General features: G+C 36.8%; 3 protein-coding genes across 3 annotated transcripts in view; 2 read left to right on the top strand and 1 right to left on the bottom strand.

Moving 5' to 3' along the window:
- Positions 1-4,871: 4,871 nt before the first annotated feature.
- On the bottom strand, positions 4,872-6,239 carry LOC143855787 (uncharacterized). The gene is made up of 2 exons (XM_077365853.1): positions 5,947-6,239; positions 4,872-5,262 (listed from the first exon to the last, which is right to left on the bottom strand). Exons 1-2 carry the CDS (start codon positions 6,237-6,239, stop codon positions 4,872-4,874), a joined length of 684 nt encoding a protein of 227 aa, XP_077221968.1.
- A 5,624-nt stretch (positions 6,240-11,863) lies between these two features.
- Positions 11,864-15,134, top strand: LOC143856156 (flowering time control protein FCA-like). Its single transcript, XM_077366255.1, has 8 exons — positions 11,864-12,084; positions 12,165-12,227; positions 12,333-12,473; positions 12,628-12,711; positions 13,156-13,722; positions 14,442-14,639; positions 14,733-14,927; positions 15,041-15,134. Exons 4-7 carry the CDS (start codon positions 12,679-12,681, stop codon positions 14,838-14,840), a joined length of 906 nt encoding a protein of 301 aa, XP_077222370.1. The 5' UTR covers positions 11,864-12,084; positions 12,165-12,227; positions 12,333-12,473; positions 12,628-12,678; the 3' UTR covers positions 14,841-14,927; positions 15,041-15,134.
- Positions 15,135-16,379: 1,245 nt separating this feature from the next.
- LOC143856154 (nonsense-mediated mRNA decay factor SMG7-like) overlaps positions 16,380-17,072 on the top strand; it is a 34,555-nt gene continuing 33,862 nt past the window's right edge. The window contains exon 1 of the mRNA XM_077366252.1: positions 16,380-16,453. The gene's annotated coding sequence lies outside the window, so the exon portion shown is untranslated. The remainder of the gene's footprint in view (positions 16,454-17,072) is intronic.

The following is a 17,072-nucleotide window of genomic DNA, read 5'->3' on the forward strand; positions in this document are numbered from 1 at the left end:
TCAGTCTTGGATCTTCAATTTGTGTTAACTGTAATTCCATAGATTACTTGTCATATCTAAGATGTCTTGTCGCGATGACTTACTTGCTTGCTGCGAATCAAACATGTTCATCTCATATACAAGCAACTTGACATACTCAATCAATATGGGTTTAGGTTCAATCAAAACATGAGTGATCGATAGCCATTCGGCTCACAGGACATTAGAGAGAGAGAGAGAGAGAGAGAGAGACTTATGTGGTTTTCGCCCTTTTGTGTTTTTGTGGATATTTGCTACCATGTTTGTTTTGGGTTGTGTTTACCCAAGTTAATCTACTAGCTACACAAACACGTTAATAGGATGTCCGTAAGCAAGCTCATTATCAAGTGTGCAATCTGTATGGTTTTTTCATATATTATCCAATTCTACTGTTTCAAGAGGACTTTGGAACTTTCTGTTACTGTATCAATAGATATTTTGTTTCAAATAATATTTATTTGTTTTGACAATCATACATTGGGCCTACTTTATATTGATACTATGTTGACATGTGTATATGTGCCCTTGCATTCATGTATCTATCTCTGTAACTGGCAGAGCAAATTGGTTGACTGTAGTGGTTATAGATTTTGGTATAAGCTTCTCTTGTGAAAATTGTGCAGAGGTCTACCGTTTTTCGAGGTGTACCAGTAACCTGATGGAATTAGGATACATCAATGCTAGCAAAGAGATATGCATTTTGGATGTGACGGAAATAGAAATATGTTGGTTTCATATTGAAATTTCGGAGGAAATCCTGTAAATCATGGAAACATATGCAAATGATGTACGTTTAAGTTGGAACTTCAAGGAGTGCTGGAATAAGCACAACTACACATTATAAGTGAAAAAACATCACCGGTAATTGTTTAACAATATCAAACACTAGTGACATGCATTGTTGCACCTTGCACATGTCTGACAATTCACTAAATAATCACCCATAATAGTTTTATTTTTCCAATGATATCATCCATACTAGTTTAACAACATCCATAAACCAAAAAAAAAGCATCATAGAAGTAAAAAAATAACACATAATCGTTCAACGACATCGAACACTTTGTGACATAATTGTTGCACATATCTGATAATTTGTTAGTATTTTTAAATACAAAGTTAGAGTTGAAAAGTCAAAGATACTTTTCCTTTGTATTTAAAATTTAGAGGGAAGATTCAAATTAAAGTTTCCCTCTCTTATTTAGTAGGCAAAAGTCTTTTGCTTGAATGGGGACTTGAACCCAAGACCTCGATGTGTGTGTGAACATTGTGCTCTCTAAACCAAGGCAAAATAAATAGTCCCACATGGGAGCTTGAGAGAAATTTTCTCATCCATATAAGATGGAGATTTGGAGAAAGGCTTGAGCCTTCAAGGGGCTTTAGAATTTGTTGGGTCTTGGGCTTTTAGAAGAGCACAAGCCCATGAGTAAAAAACACACACGGCGCGCGCGCGCCTCGCCGAGCCGGGCCGTGGCCCGAGGTCCGGGTTTGGGTTTGGGTTTAAATGAAAAGGTTATTTTTATTGCAAAAACCCGTTTTGATTTTTACCCTTTGGTTTTGATATAGGAGGAAACGTTACTGGCCTTTAAGGGTGTGTCTTAATGGTGGCTCTCCCCAACAGACACTTTCAGGTCTATAAAAGGGGACGAGACAGATTGTTTTAGAAACAGAAAAATACCCAGACGTTTTTGCACTCAAGGTTTTCTGTTCTGCCTATTCTGCTTCCTCCTTCATTCCGTTCTTTCTGAGCACAGTTCTATTGGTGATTCTGGGTGGACCAGTCAGCGAGTGCACGTGGACTGGGGCCAATTTCGGCTGTTTTATCTTGGAGCGTAAGTTCGCAAATCCCGGTTGCACCGGTAGGGGGCGGATACGATTCTTAAGGAGAGTGACCAGTGGCACGACTCAGCCTTATTCTTTTCAATCCGATTTCCAAAGGGTTTTCAACCAAACAGATAAGTTCTATTTTATTTCTGATTTCCAAACAGAAAGAATTTTTCATTTTAAGTTGCAGATTTTTTGGGTTCGAATAAACCATAGATCAGATCCATTCTCTATACAAATTTCCAACATAATTCAATACATACCGCGTTTTGTATGTCATTCATAAAAATATTTATTCATACTGTATACACATCATTTTTTTTTTGAATAGTGAGACATACATACACCCCACTTCACATATAAATTCATATAAATATAATTATTTTTTAATAAATGGGGGGTTTTTTTTTTTTGTGTGCGTGCATGCGAGAGAGAGAGAGAGAGAGATTTTATATGATGAGTGCACGGGCATAGCAGTGCAGGTCATGACGCCCTTGATATTTGATCCAATAGCAGTCACTGTAGGTCGTGCCGCCCTTCATATTTGATCCAACATCAGACTACTTTTTCATCTTTTGATGGGACTGCTGTTGGATCAAATGTCAATGGCTGCTGCCCCTTACACTTGCATGGACGCCCATTCATCATATAATATCTTGTGTGTGTGTGTGCGCGCGCGCGCTTTTGCCTTCGCATGCATGCCAATGGCTAATAAGTAAGCTTGTATTGTGAAAAGAAAATTTCATGGCTACTAAAATTATATGTATGCATGTATGTTCACATCTAGCTATCGGCAATTGAAATTTCTGTTCATTTAATCCTGCTTTTTTGAAATTCTTTTCATTCTGATGTTGTCTTTTTTTGTTAGGTGCAGTTGAGTTCAAATTATTTATTGGTTCACTTAACAAACAAGCTACAGAAAAGGAAGTTGAGGAGGTAAGTTTCATGTACATTGTGCGCTGTAGCTTTCCTATGAGAGATGAGTCTTGTTTGTGCCATTACACATGGATAGTGTAAATACTTTTTATTATTACATTGGGAAGCAAGTAACGTTAATGATTGATTTAATTGTTCAAGAAAAAATAAGCCGAAAAAATTGATGTTTGATGATTTTTTATCAAGAATGTTTGGTTTCTTGGTTAGATTTATTTTCTCATGGACCCATGCTAAACATTTCTTTTGTTCCTATGCTTTTCTCCATCTCCAAATCATTTTTGATGTCCTGTAGTGCCACTCTATCAGACAATTTCACAAAAAAAAAAAACTTTGTCAAAGTTCTCATCAATATTTTCTAGGTGCAGATATTTTCTCCTTACGGTCATGTTGAAGATGTCTACCTCATGAGAGATGAACTAAAGCACAGTCGTGGTGTGTCCTATTGCATATTATAGCTCTTCGCTTGTTTTGTTATTCAATTTTCCATCCAATTACCTTTTTAGCAGTGCACTATCTTTTGACTACTTTTATATTCTTTTAGTTATCTAATATGTTTGTTTAAATAATTTCTGAAGGATGTGGATTTGCTAAATTTTCTCATCGCGATATGGCAGCAGCTGCTATAAACGGTCTTAACGGAACATATATGATGAGAGTAAGATTGCTTTATTTACAAATATTTATAGATTGTTTCTTCCCATTTTCAAACTTTCCCTTAATAAGTCATTTTATATTTTATTCTATCTAGGGTTGTGATCAGCTTTTAACTGTTCGGTTTGCGGATCCAAAGAGGCCAAGGGCTGGAGAATCGAGGTTTACTGTCTTGCTTGTTTTGGTTTCTATTTTTCAATACAATCTTACCATATGCTTAGTATTTGATAATACCTTTTCAGGTCTGGTGCTGCATTTGGGGGCCCTGGTTTGGCCTCCGATCTCAGGCACCACCAGGAATCAGGTTTGTTTTACTAATTGTAGTGTAACTCTTGTCTCAATTCTCTTTTTACCTTTTGATCCTTATTGTGGTGTGCCCTACCATAGGGAAGACGAGTATGTGCTTTGGTAGGGACCTTTGCCATATGTCAAAAAATGACATAGGAGAGACTAACAGGGGGGTTCGTAAGGAGAGCAAATGTGAGAAATGCCTCACCCGGCCCGTGGAGTGATGTTATTGTAAATGATCAGATGGTAAATACAGGCAGTCTCAGAAAGGTCATGAGTTTTTACCTGAGTGGATGGATCATAGGCTTCACAAATGCCTGAGAACACGATGAGAGATGGGATACCGGTAGAATCAATGTCTTCATTGAGCCAAAAATAGACTTGAGCTCCATCATTTGAATGTTCAAGCACATTAGAAAACTGCTCAAGGGTAAGTGCTACCTTTTTATGACGAACTTTGGTTGTGAGGGTCAAGGTTTCAAGCGAAATCTTAAGATTTGTATAAAATTCATAAATGAGAGTAGGATATATGTACCACGGACTGTAAGAGAGAATATCTTCCCAGCCAAGAGCGGTAAAGTCTTTGATAAGGGGAAATTGCTCGTAGGCCTCAGTATCGACGCGCCTTCCGCTTAGAATCTTCCACTTTGGAATTTGCTGAAGCATAAGCTCCGAATAAGTTTGAGGAGGCGGCGGTGGAGGCGAAGGTGATAGATCTTGGCCGCGAACACACTTTCCCTTGTTTTGTCCTCATGAAGAACCCTCACCTTGAGTCGTGCGAGATTTAGGCATGATGAACGAGAATGGAGCAAGGAAAGAGATAAAATATGCGAAGAAATGCTCGGAAGAAGAAGAAACACTGACGAAGTGAAAAGAGAAAAAAGAGTGAAAAGAGGAGAGGAGATAGAAAGATGAAAAGTAAAAGATGAAATCGGTTTTTAACCCAAACGTCCGCGCTTCAGCGCTGTCGGCCGGACGACCGGGAGACGGTGGTCGACCGTCCCCCCAGAAAAATCAAAATTTTAAGATTTGATCTCAACCGTTCAGTTCTGAGTGAATCTTTATGTGTTTTAAGTATGCCAATATAAGAAAAATTTGTGAAATCATTAAATCATAAAAATCAAACAATTTGCACACATCAACCAATTAATCTTTCAGTGACAATTATCAAGTTCTAGAACATGAGACATACTCCAAATGTTCAAGCCAATACAGATATCACAAAAGCGATCTTCGTTAAGAGGTTTTGTGAAAATGTCCGCTAATTGATCATTTGTATGAATATAATCAATTGAAATATCTCCTTTTTTAGAAAGGTCTCTCAAGAAATGATGTCTAATCTCAATGTGCTTGGTTCTTGAATGTTGGATAGGATTTTTGGTGAGATTTATAGTACTAGTGTTATCACAATGAATGGGTACACAATTCAAGTTCAAACCAAAATCCAATAAAGTATTTTTCATCCATAGAATTTGAGCACAATAAGCACCAGCCGCAATATACTCGGCCTCAGTAGTAGATAGAGCAACAGAATTCTGTTTCTTACTAAACCAAGAGATAAGTGATCACCCAAGAAACTGACATGTTCCACTTGTGCTCTTCCTATCTACCCGACAACCGGAAAAGTCAGCATCGAAGTAGCCTTCTAGGTCAAATGAATCATATTAACTATACCATAGACCAAATGAAGGAGTACCTCTCAAATATTTGAAAATTCTTTTAACTGCAAACAAATGGGACTCTCTTGGGTCCGATTGAAAACGTGCACATAAGCAAACACTAAATATGATGTCAGGTCTACTAGCAGTTAAATATAACAGACTTCCAATCATACCTCTGTATTTCTTTTGGTCGACTTTGGAACTACTATCTTCTTTAGATAGTTTTGAGGATGTGCGCATAGGACTGGGCTTCACTGGTGATGTGTCCATGCTAAACCTTTTCAAAAGGTCATGAGTATATTTTTCTTGGTTAATGAAGATACCATTAGTTAATTGATGTGTTTGAAAACCAAGAAAGAACTTAACCTCGCCCGTCATACTCATTTCAAATTCATTTTTCATGCATTGAGCAAATTCATCACACATGCTTTCATTTGTAGCATCGGTATCATCAACATAAATTTGCACAATCAAGATATCATTTTTCTTTCTTTTAATAAACAAGGTTTTATCAACTTTTCCGGTTTCAAAATCATTGTTCAACAAAAAGGATGTCAATCTTTCATACCAAGCTCTAGGAGCTTGCTTTAAACCGTATAGAGCTTTATCCAATTTGTAAACATGATCCGAAAATTTGAAGTTTTCAAAACCAGGGGGCTGTTCAACATAAACTTTTTCCATGATATAATCATTCAAAAATGCACTTTTAACATCCATTTGATATAATTTAAAACCTTTATGACATGCAAAAGCAAAGAGCATTCTAATAGCTTCAAGTCTAGCAACCGGAGCAAAGGTTTCATCATAATCGATGCCCTCTTCTTGGTTGTAGCCTTGAGCAACAAGTCTTGCTTTGTTCATTGAGATATTTCCATGTTCATCAAGTTTATTTCTAACCACCCACCTAGTGCCAATGACGGATTGATTGTTAGGCCTAGGAACCAACTTCCAAACCTTATTTCTTTCAAATTGGTTGAGTTCCTCTTGCATAGCAATCATCCAAAATTCATCTAGTCGGCTTCGGTGATGCATTTAGGTTCAATATGGGATATAAAGGCAAATTCTCCACAAATGGTTCTATATTGTGCTCTAGTTTTGATTCCTTGTGATGGATCACCTAAGATTTGTGAATCCGGGTGATTTTTCATGATTCTTTTTCCTTTGTTATTTAGGATTTCCTCTTCATCTTCTTCTTCTTCAATTTGTTCTTCATTCTCAAGATTAACTTCTTCTAGTTTATTGGATATGTCATTTGTTTCATTGTTTTCTTGAGACTTTTGAAAATCTTCCTCATCAACATTTTTAGTTCTAGAGTCTTGAGATTCATCAAATTTTACATGGATAGCTTCTTCTACAATCAAGGTTCTTTTGTTGTAAACTCTATATGCTTTACTTCGGTTAGAATATCCAAGGAAGATCCCATCATCCGACTTTGGATCAAATTTACGAAGATTCTCCTTAATATTTAGAATATAGCTTTTACAACCAAAACTTTAAAGTGACTTATGTTAGGTTTTCTTCCTTTCCAAAGCTCATATGGAATCTTAAGAGTCTTTGGCTTTATGAGAACTTTGTTAAGGACATAGCATGCTGTGTTAACGGCTTCGGCCCAAAAGTTTCTAGAGGTGCTATAATCAATTAACATAGTTCTTGCCATCTCTTAAAGTACTCGATTTTTCCTTTCTACTACACCGTTTTGTTGAGGTGTTCTAGGTGTAGAGAAATTATGATCAATTCCATATTTAGAGCAATAGTTTTCAAAATCAATGTTTTCAAATTCAGTTCCATTGTCACTTCTTATGGATGTTATAGACATTCCTTTTTCATTTTGAACCTTACTGCATAATTTGAAAAACATTTGAAATGTTTCATCTTTACTACTCAAAACATAACCCATGTGTATCTAGAAAAATCATCAACAACAACATACACATATCTCTTCCCATCAATGCTACAAGTTTTCATAGGACCGAATAGATCCATATGAAGAAGTTGTAGAGGTCTAGTGGTGGAAGTGGCACTTTTGGGTTTAAAAGAGTCCTTGACTTGTTTTCCTTTTTGACAAGCTCTACAAACATGATCGTTTGAAAACTTGAGTTTAGGCAAGCCATTGACAATTTCTTTATGACAAAGTTTTGATAATAATTCCTTATGTGCATGCCCTAATCTTCTATGCCAAGTTCAAGAGTTATTATCAATAGAAGAAAGACATTTTACATTTTGTGATGTGAGTTCCTCTAATACAAGAGTGTACATATCATCATTTCGAATTGCAATGAAGCTAACTGTGTCACGGTGTGTGCTTTTCACAATGCATTTATCATTTCTAAATGTGACCTCATTTCCAACATCATAAAGTTGACTAATGCTAAGTAATTTCATAGCCAAACCATCAACAAGCAAAATATTAGATATAGTGATGTCTTTAAAAGTAATTGTACCTTCTCCAATGATTTTACCTTTCTTGTCGTCGCAGAAGGTGATCTTACCTTGATTCCCCATTGTAATTAATGAAAACTTGGATGGGTCTCCGGTCATGTGTCTTGAGCACCCGCTATCCAAGTACCATTTATCGGTTGTGATACTTCCTTCAGCACTAATCTACAATGACAAGGTTTATTTTCTATACTTAGGTACCCAAGTTCTTTTGGGTCCTTCTTCGTTAGTATCATACAACTCATCTTTTCTTACCCAAACATATTTTACATTTACTTGCCTTTTTACTTTGCAAGCAAAGCTATTATGTCCAAATTTTTCACAGTAATGACACATACGAACAAAAGAGTTAGTCTTTGTATTTAACCTTGAGACTCTCTTTTGTTTGTACGGTTGGACAAACTTGTTCTTGTAAGATTCTTTCTTTTCAAATGGTAGGTATCCCAAACCAGCCATTCCATTAGAAACATTTCTCTCAAGAATCTCATCAAGCTTCGATTTTCCACATGAAAATTTTAATTGAAGCTTGTCATTATCTTGTTTCAATTCTTTGTTTTCATGATAGAGTTTTTTAATGTCTTCATAAAGCTTTTCATTTTCTTCCTTCAATTCATTATTTTTCAAAACAAGATTGTCAATCCTTTGATTTAAAGAGTTGTTTTCATAGACGAGAAGATCTTGTTCCCTTGTTAAAGTTCCAAACTCCTTGGTAATTTTTTCAAGTGGGCCTTTTAGACTCATGATTTTTGAAACTTCAAGAAGTAGTCCGTCCATCTTGAAACTTTTCACACATCTCAAATAATTCATCATATGTGAAAGGATTGTCACTATCATTTCCGTTTTGAATTGATTCATTTTCGAGTTAGGGGTTTTGACATATACCTCATCTTCGTGGGATTCGAGAGTCATGAAGCATATGTTGGCCTCTTCTTCTCCGCTTGACTCGCTTGCTGATGAGCAACTAAGTCCCTCCCAAGTTGCACCAAAGCTTTTGTTCTTTTCTTTCTTCTTTCTTCTTGAATTGCCTTCTTGCTTGTTCAAGGGACAATTGGGTTGGATGTGTTCGACTTTCTTGCACCGATAACATCTTTGAGGATCATCTTCCTTGGCGTCTTTTTCTCTCCAAGTGGGCTTCTCTTTCTTGAAGCCTACTTTCTTTCTCCTTGAGAAATGGCGAAAGTTCTTTGTGAGGAGAGCTAGTCCTTCTTCTAGGTTTTGAAGTTTTTCTCCGTCACTTTCGCTATCACTCTCTATGCTTGCCTTGAAGGCCATTCCTTTCTTCTTAGGATCATCTTTGTGACTTTGTTGATCCGCTCTCTTTTTCTTCTTCATCTCGTGGGTAATAAGAGACCCAACGAGCTCTTCCAAGAGAATTGTATCGAGGTTCTTGGATTCTTCAATAGCGGTGATCTTCAGATCCCAATAGGTAGGGAGTGATCAAAGCAATTTTTTCGCAATTTCTTCATTTGTGTAGGTCTTCCGTAGTCCTTCCATCTCATTTAAAATGTTAGTGAATCGAGTATACATATCGAAAATAGATTCATCACTTTTCATTTTGAAAGCTTCAAAGTCCATAACCAAAAGATTTATTTTAGTCTTTTTAAATTGAGTGGTTCCTTCATGAGTAGTTTTGAGGGTGGTTCAAATATCTTTTGCCGTTTTACAAGTAGAGACTCGGTTAAATTCCTAGGGAGACAATGCACAAAAAAGTGTATTTACTCCTTTGGAGTTTAAGGCGGCTCTCTTCTTTTGAGCAACCGTCCACTCACTTCTTTCGGTTGTGGGTGGAATATATCCATCTTCAACAAGTTCCCACATATCATAATCATGTGATTGAAGAAAGAAGGTCATTCTAGTTTTTCAATAACCATAGTTAGTTCCATTAAAATAGGGTGGTCTAGTCACGGATTGTCCTTTGACATTTCCGGAAGAGGTTGCCATGATCTTTTACTCTTGTAAGATTTTGAAAGTTCAAAATCCTATTTTAAGAGTCCAAAGCTCTGATACCTAGTGAAAATGAGCTAGACAACCTAAGAGGGGGGTGAATTAGGTTTATAAAAATTATAGTTTTTAAAACCCTTGTTCTTAGTAAATAATGAAACACTTATCTAATCAAGTATTTATAATGCAAATAGGGTTAGAGTGTTACCAATGTGATAGCAAGAATGTAAGACAAGAGAGAGTAGAAGGCACACCACAATAACACCACGATTTATAGTGGTTCAGTCCACAAAAGAGACCTACTCCATTCTTCTTGAGGTCGCACTCAAGGTTATCCAATATCCGAAAGCCACACAACGCCCGGCTTTAAGGCTCCTTACAAATCAGAGTCTTTAAACTTACCGAGTCTTTAAACTCACCAAGGGTAACAACCCTCTCTCTTTACAATGGTAGATGAAAGAGATAAAAACTTTCAAGCCTCTTCAATAGGCATATACAAAGATAGAAGCTCAATAACTTTCAGCCCAAAAAAGATCTCTCTTGGATGATTAAATGAATGGCTAGAGAAATCAAAGTATAATGATCTCACATTCAAGTAGAGAATTTTTGGTAGGTGAGAGTTAAGGCTTTGGAAGAAGGTAGCTAGGGTTCTTGATTGCAAGAGCTTGTATTAGGGTTTCTCAAAAAGATGTTTAAATAGCAAGACATTTTTTTTTTGAATAGTGAGACATACACCCCACTTCACATGTAAATTCATATAAATATAATTATTTTTTAATAAATGGGGTTTTTTTTGTTTTTTTTGGGGGGGGGCTCTTGTGGGTGAAAAATTCCAACACTAATATGTGTGTGTGCGTGCGTGCGCGAGAGAGAGAGAGAGAGAGAGAGAGAGAGAGAGAGAGAGAGAGAGAGAGAGAGATTTTATATGATGAGCGCACGGGCACAGCACTGCAGGTCATGAAGCCCTTGATATTTGATCCAATAGCAGTCACTGCAGGTCGTGCCGCCCTTCATATTTGATCCAACATCAGACGACTTTTTCATCTTTTGATGGAACTGCTGTTGGATCAAATATCAATGGCTGCTGCCCCTTACACTTGCATGGACGCCCATTCATCATATAATATCTTATGTGTGTGTGTGTGCGCGCCCTCGCGCGTGCTTTTGCCGTCGCATGCATGCCAATGGCTAATAAGTAAGCTTGTATTGTGAAAAGAAAAATTCATGGCAACTAAAATTATATGTATGCACGTATGTTCACATCTAGCTATCAGCAATTGAAATTACTGTTCATTTAATCCTGCTTTTTTGAAATTCTTTTCATTCTGATGTTGTCTTTTTTTGTTAGGTGCAGTTGAGTTCAAATTATTTAATGGTTCACTTAACAAACAAGCTACAGCAAAGGAAGTTGAGGAGGTAAGTTTCATGTACATTGTGCGCTGTAGCTTTCCTATGAGAGATGAGTCTTGTTTGTGCCATTACACATGGATAGTGTAAATACTTTTTATTATTACATTGGGAAGCAAGTAACGTTAATGATTGATTTAATTGTTCAAGAAAAAATAAGCCGGAAAAATTGATGTTTGATGATTTTTTATCAAGAATGTTTGGTTTCTTGGTTAGATTTATTTTCTCTTTTGATCTTCTAGACCCTTGTTTTTTTTTCCTTAACCCCATTCTATTTTATATTTTGAGTATTCTAATCGAGAAAACGGGTGATCTACTAACCTAATTGGCAAAAACTAATCCCATTAACTCTCCTTGGTTTGTTTAACAAAAAATTAAGAATACCATGAAGTGTTGATGTTGATGTACGTGGGACCCGTGTGTTTAGATAAGATTGATGGGAATCATGCAACAGTGAGTATGAAAGCTGTTACAGAGAGGAAGTCAGGGTGGTGGTCTTATCGGCTGACAAGGATGTGATCATAGCTAATTTGGAATTGCCATTTCACATTCGATCATTCCTGAGTAGATTTTTTTTTTTTGAATGGTAAAAAGAATTTATTAAGAAAGGGACCCATCCTAAACATTTCTTTTGTTCCTATGCTTTTCTCCATCTCAAAATCATTTTTGCTGTCCTGTAGTGCCACTCTATCAGACAATTTCACAAAAAAAAAAAAAAAAAAAAAACATAGCTTTGTCAAAGTTCTCATCAATATTTTCTATGTGCAGATATTTTCTCCTTACAAATACTTATAGATTGTTTCTTCCCATTTTCAAATTTTCCCTTAATAAGTCATTTTATATTTTATTCTATCTAGGGTTGTGATCAGCCTTTAACTGTTCGGTTTGCGGATCCAAAGAGGCCAAGGGCTGGAGAATCGAGGTTTACTGTCTTGCTTGTTTTGGTTTCTATTTTTCAATACAATCTTACCATATGCTTAGTATTTGATAATACCTTTTCAGGTCTGGTGCTGCATTAGGGGGCCCTGGTGTTGGCCCCCGATCTCAGGCACCACCAGGAATCAGGTTTGTTTTACTAATTGTAGTGTAACTCTTGTCTCAATTCTCTTTTTACCTTTTGATCCTTATTGTGGCATGCCCTACCATTGTGCTAATATTTTCTTGTTACAGGCCAACACCCAATCCTGATGAAGATGTAGGAGGGCGTATTCCTCCTAATGCTTGGCATCCTATAAGTCCACGGAATGTAGGACCATCTTCCCAAGTTAATATTCTCCTAGAGGTGGTCTTGGGGCAGTGTCTTCAACTGCGGTATGAATCTATCTGATTTTTCTGCTGCATAATTTTCCGTTATACAGTGTAGAGATGGGTTTTTTTCCTTCCTGTGAATGGCATATAGCATGGAGTCGTTATAAATTGTTTGATAATTTATCTGAGATCTTGTGCCTTCTTGTGGACATCTTAGGCTGGTTCTTTGGGAGTCGTTGGTGGACCTTCAAATGGTTCTCTTCAGGGCATGGCAGCTACACCATGCCCAACATCACAACAGGTCAGTACAAATTCAATTTTGTTTGTCCCTATAGTCTTATCTAGCTATGTCACAAATATTTCCAAAATTTTGAAAATAAAGTGATTTTATCGCGTTATTTTGAAAAAAATGACAATTTCGAAATAATCCCTAGAATTTAAAATTTACAGTGATATTTTCATTTACCGCGATATTGCCACGATATGTTCTATTTTACATTTTTTTCTTAATTTATATACTTTTATATATTTTTAAATAATTTTATTTTTATCTGTTTTTTTCCGATATAAACCCAACAAAATAAAATAAAAATTAATATATCCCGAGATTTTCCCTTGCTGGGAAATTCCCAAGAATGATATTTGTGACTTAGCTATCTAGTGATTCGGCATCCGGTGGAGACAGAGTTTGGTTTAAGAATCACGGGTTCAACAATTCTTACATCCCAATATTTTCATTTTGTAGAGCTTCAACCCATTTACGTCAATGGGTCATAAAATCTCGCCATTGCAGAAGCCACTCCAATCGCACCAGCACCTGCCGTCTTCCCTGCAACTTCACCGGCATCAAACTCCAGCATCCTTGTCACAGACACCAACTTCTCAGTCATCAATCCAGCAACTGGTTCAGCTGCAAATCCCTCTTCTCATGAATCAAAATTCCTTCAGTCAAGCTCTACCATCCAAACAGTTATTTGGTTTGGGTGGTCCCTTGTCTGTCTCTCAGTCTATGCTTCAGAATGGCTCCCCTGGTGCCGCTCAACAAAATCCTTCAAACCTACAAGGCTTGGGTGCTACCGCAAACCAACAACAGTTGTCCACCTCTTCTATCCAGCAACAAATGCTTTTACCTAACGAACAATTACCATCTCAGCTACCACAGGTGCTGCCGCAACATCAGACACCGGCTTTACAATCAAGCTTTCAATCATCACAACATGCATTCTCTCAGCTGCAACATCAGTTAAATCTAATGCAACCATCTACTCAAAGCCTAAGTCAGCAGCCGAATTCTCAGACTACTAAGCCACAGGTATTGCAATTTTACATCACTGTAATTAAGACCCGTATCTTTGTAAGCCGATTGCATAGTTGTCCAACTCTTATGACTTGTACGAGTCCACTCCCGAGTCGAGTTGAGTCGATGGGCTCTCGAGGTGACTCGCCTCTGATGAAGACTCTCACGAGTAGAGTCAACTCTTGAATGAGTCATTGCAAGTCGACTTGAAAAAGTAAGACTCTTACGAGTTGAGTCGAGTCGTTGGGCCTGGGCTTTCTTGTTTTGATGGTTGAAAACTTGGAAGTTGGAACTTAGAACTTAATTATTTTTGTGCATGCAAGTTACAAGCATTTAGTTTTTTTATATTTTTTGCTTAGTGCTTTATCTATGTGCTATTTGGTTTTTTTTTAACATGTTCCATCTTTTGATATATAATTATATTTTTTTCAACTAAATTTCTGCTCTTGTCAAAACTCTTATGAGTCACGAGTCGAGTAAAGTCACAAGTCATAAAATTAAGAAATCGAGTCACAGGTTGACAACTATGGCCTATTGTGCATTTATCCTGAGCCCCCTCAATTATCTGCACGTGTCATGATTTTCTATCATCAATACATTGTTTTGACAGGCTTTGTTTCTGGTATTTTTCTTCTTTTATGTTTAATTATGCCCGGCTTGTATATGTTCATTTCTGTGATGTAATTTTTTATTGTGACTCTGCTGACCATATATGTTGAAATACATTTGAGCAGTCTCAATGGAACATACCCCAGATTGACGTCAGCACTTCTGCGACTGTACCAACTTCCGTTGGACCTGCAACGATATCTTCTGCTCCTGTTGTTCCTATCAGTACACCAGCAGCAGCTCCTTTAACTTGTAATTGGATAGAGCACACCTCTCCAGAAGGATATAAATATTACTATAACAATGTAACGAGTGAAAGCAAGGCAAGAATTTTATTGTTTTCCCCTATTTGCATTTATGATTGAACTTTCTTCCATTACTATATATGACATTTGGCCTTCAATATGGATTTGTAGTGGGAGAAGCCCGACGAGTTGACCCTCTTTGAGCAGCAAAAGCTTTCCCAGAAGCAGTTAGTTCCACAGCTTCAAACCCAATTGCATACACAGATTCAGCCTGCCTAACAACTGGCTCAAGTGCAACAAGTACATCTTCAAACTCAGCTGAGACAGCAGCAAATGCAATTCCAGCAACCGTCCTTATCTTTGAAGGTCAGTAGTTTCATACTTTGTTTTCATATTTTCAGTAGTTAGTATTGTTCTTCTGTGTTACTTTATTTTATAACGATTTGCGTAACTCCCGTATTTTTGCATTTCAATATCAGGCTTCCAGTGTAACTGGTCAACATAACATTCAGGTAGCTTCCTCTTTTTTTATCCAACTAATCATGATCTAAATTGGCGTGAAATTTTGTGATAATCTTTTATTTATTTTTAGCTGTGTTCATTAGGTTTCTGTTAAAAATGTGGTCCTTGGGGGTCATGAAGGATTAGCTTTATGGCTTCGTGCGTACGAATGTGTGTATGAACTTCGTACGAACTTGCATATGAACAATGTACGTACGAACGGGTGTACGAACTTGCTTATGAAGGATTTGCTTTACGGTGTTTAGATTGGGGCATTGCAGTGTTTGCTTTATGGTGATTCAACATTCCATCTAAATTGGTTGTTTCTACTCTTGGAGGTTGTGATGGTTTCACGCCATGTTTTAACGAGGATAAGTAATCGTTTTCAATGGTCTGCTGTGGTTGGTTTAGCGTATCAATCTTTGGATTGTTTGATCTGGTTTGCTTATTTGTATTATTTGTATTTGGCTTGTTCTATGAAAATCAATATACATAATAATGTAGGCTATCAATGATCATAGTTCCACTAGTATTTGGTTAAAATTCTTTTTAATAGTTTTCTCTTGTCCTGTATTCCGAAAAGTTTGGTATCAACTCCTTAAGGGCACAATGCCAACATTTTTTACAATTAAATTTCTGCACAAGCCCATCAAAATATGTTTATCAGCTCAAGTTTTCTCGTCATTAAAAAAAAATTCAGCTTAAGTTTTCATGCATATGATTTTTATCAGATTAGGAATGCTGGCCATAATGTGAAGAGTAGTTAGCTTTGATGCTTGTATATTTTAGTGTGATGACATGCATGTGGTGTTCATGAACATCATTTCTGGCAAATTTTAAGAGGGGATTCTGAAATTTCAAGAGCTTATTATATGGCTGTGCTCATTTTTGCTTTAAAGAGTTCCTAAAATGCATTGAAATAGTTTAATCTCTTAAAGATTGTTGCACGGACACGTTACTCAATCCGACATGTAGAGCTTCTTCATTCATAATTGTAAACAGAATGTGTAGGACTTTAGTTTCAAGCTCAGTGGCCACTAAATATAGTCTGTAGTTGAATTATGTTGGGTTAAAAACCGGAACAATTTTTTTCTAGGTTATGCCAAATATGATTCGACATTCAGTGTTTAAAACATGAATGATTGAGAGTAATATAACTCATGTCACGAGGAATTTTTTTTCATTTATTCTAGTACTTATTTGAGCTACAAAGTGTTTTTTATTATTTAAAAAGTAATTATTTGAGCTGTGGACTAGAGAGTAGGTTGTCTGTGGTTGGCAGTTGGTGTTAGTGGCTTATCTTTCGGTATTCTGTAGCCTTACAGGAGCTTGGTTATGCGCAACTACAGGCAGCCAACATTTCAGGCATTGATCCTGCTCGTGTTCAACAGGTATCCAATGCAAATCCATTCGTATGTTCATTTTAAGTTTGTTAAAGTATAAAAGATAAATAACGCTTTTCTCCAACAGCTTAAGCTTTTAGACAAGTTGGTTAGTTAGCATGGTATCAAAGCCAAAGGTCTCAAGTTCAAACCTCCCGGATAGCAAAAATCCACATGCGATGGTCGGCCCAAAGTGGGACCACATGTGCCACGTGTTAGCCAAGTGGGCCACACGTGCGGGGGAGTGTTAAAGTATAAAAGATAAATAACGCCTATCTCCAACAGCTTAAGCTTTTAGAGAAGTTGGTTAGTTAACAAAGTTCAAGCTATAATTATTCTGACACTGAATTATTGTATGACACATACGCCACTCCTTTCAAGGATTTTGAATGTACTACTAGAAGTTTCATACTTAATGTGGGCGTGTGTCGACACAGTTTTGTACCTTGGCGTCTTATTACTATTGAATATTGTGTTTACCTCCTCTTTTATTTTTAACTCATATTTTAGTATTAACTCTTTTAACCAATTACTACTGTGTTGAATTTCTTATTTGTAATTTAATATTCAAATATGATCACGCTGTCATAAATGCCTGCAATTTGACTTAATGCATACTGTGTCTGGA

Source organism: Tasmannia lanceolata, unplaced genomic scaffold, assembly GCF_043159265.1.
Source record: "Tasmannia lanceolata isolate RefF3 unplaced genomic scaffold, GAP_Taslan_0.1 ptg000023l, whole genome shotgun sequence".
NCBI lineage: Eukaryota > Viridiplantae > Streptophyta > Magnoliopsida > Canellales > Winteraceae > Tasmannia > Tasmannia lanceolata.

What these genes read in the sequence shown, in the direction of transcription:
- LOC143855787 (XM_077365853.1), bottom strand. Translation starts at nt 6,239, where the DNA reads ATGAACAAAGCAAGACTTGTTGCTCAAGGCTACAACCAAGAAGAGGGC. An exon ending in AAGCAAGCTCCTAGAGCTTG is followed by an intron (nt 5,263 to 5,946) that starts GTATGAAAGATT and finishes CTCTTGGTTTAG; the next exon opens with TAAGAAACAGAATTCTGTTG.
- LOC143856156 (XM_077366255.1), top strand. Translation starts at nt 12,679, where the DNA reads ATGGCAGCTACACCATGCCCAACATCACAACAG. An exon ending in CATGCCCAACATCACAACAG is followed by an intron (nt 12,712 to 13,155) that starts GTCAGTACAAAT and finishes TTCATTTTGTAG; the next exon opens with AGCTTCAACCCATTTACGTC. An exon ending in CTCAGACTACTAAGCCACAG is followed by an intron (nt 13,723 to 14,441) that starts GTATTGCAATTT and finishes ACATTTGAGCAG; the next exon opens with TCTCAATGGAACATACCCCA.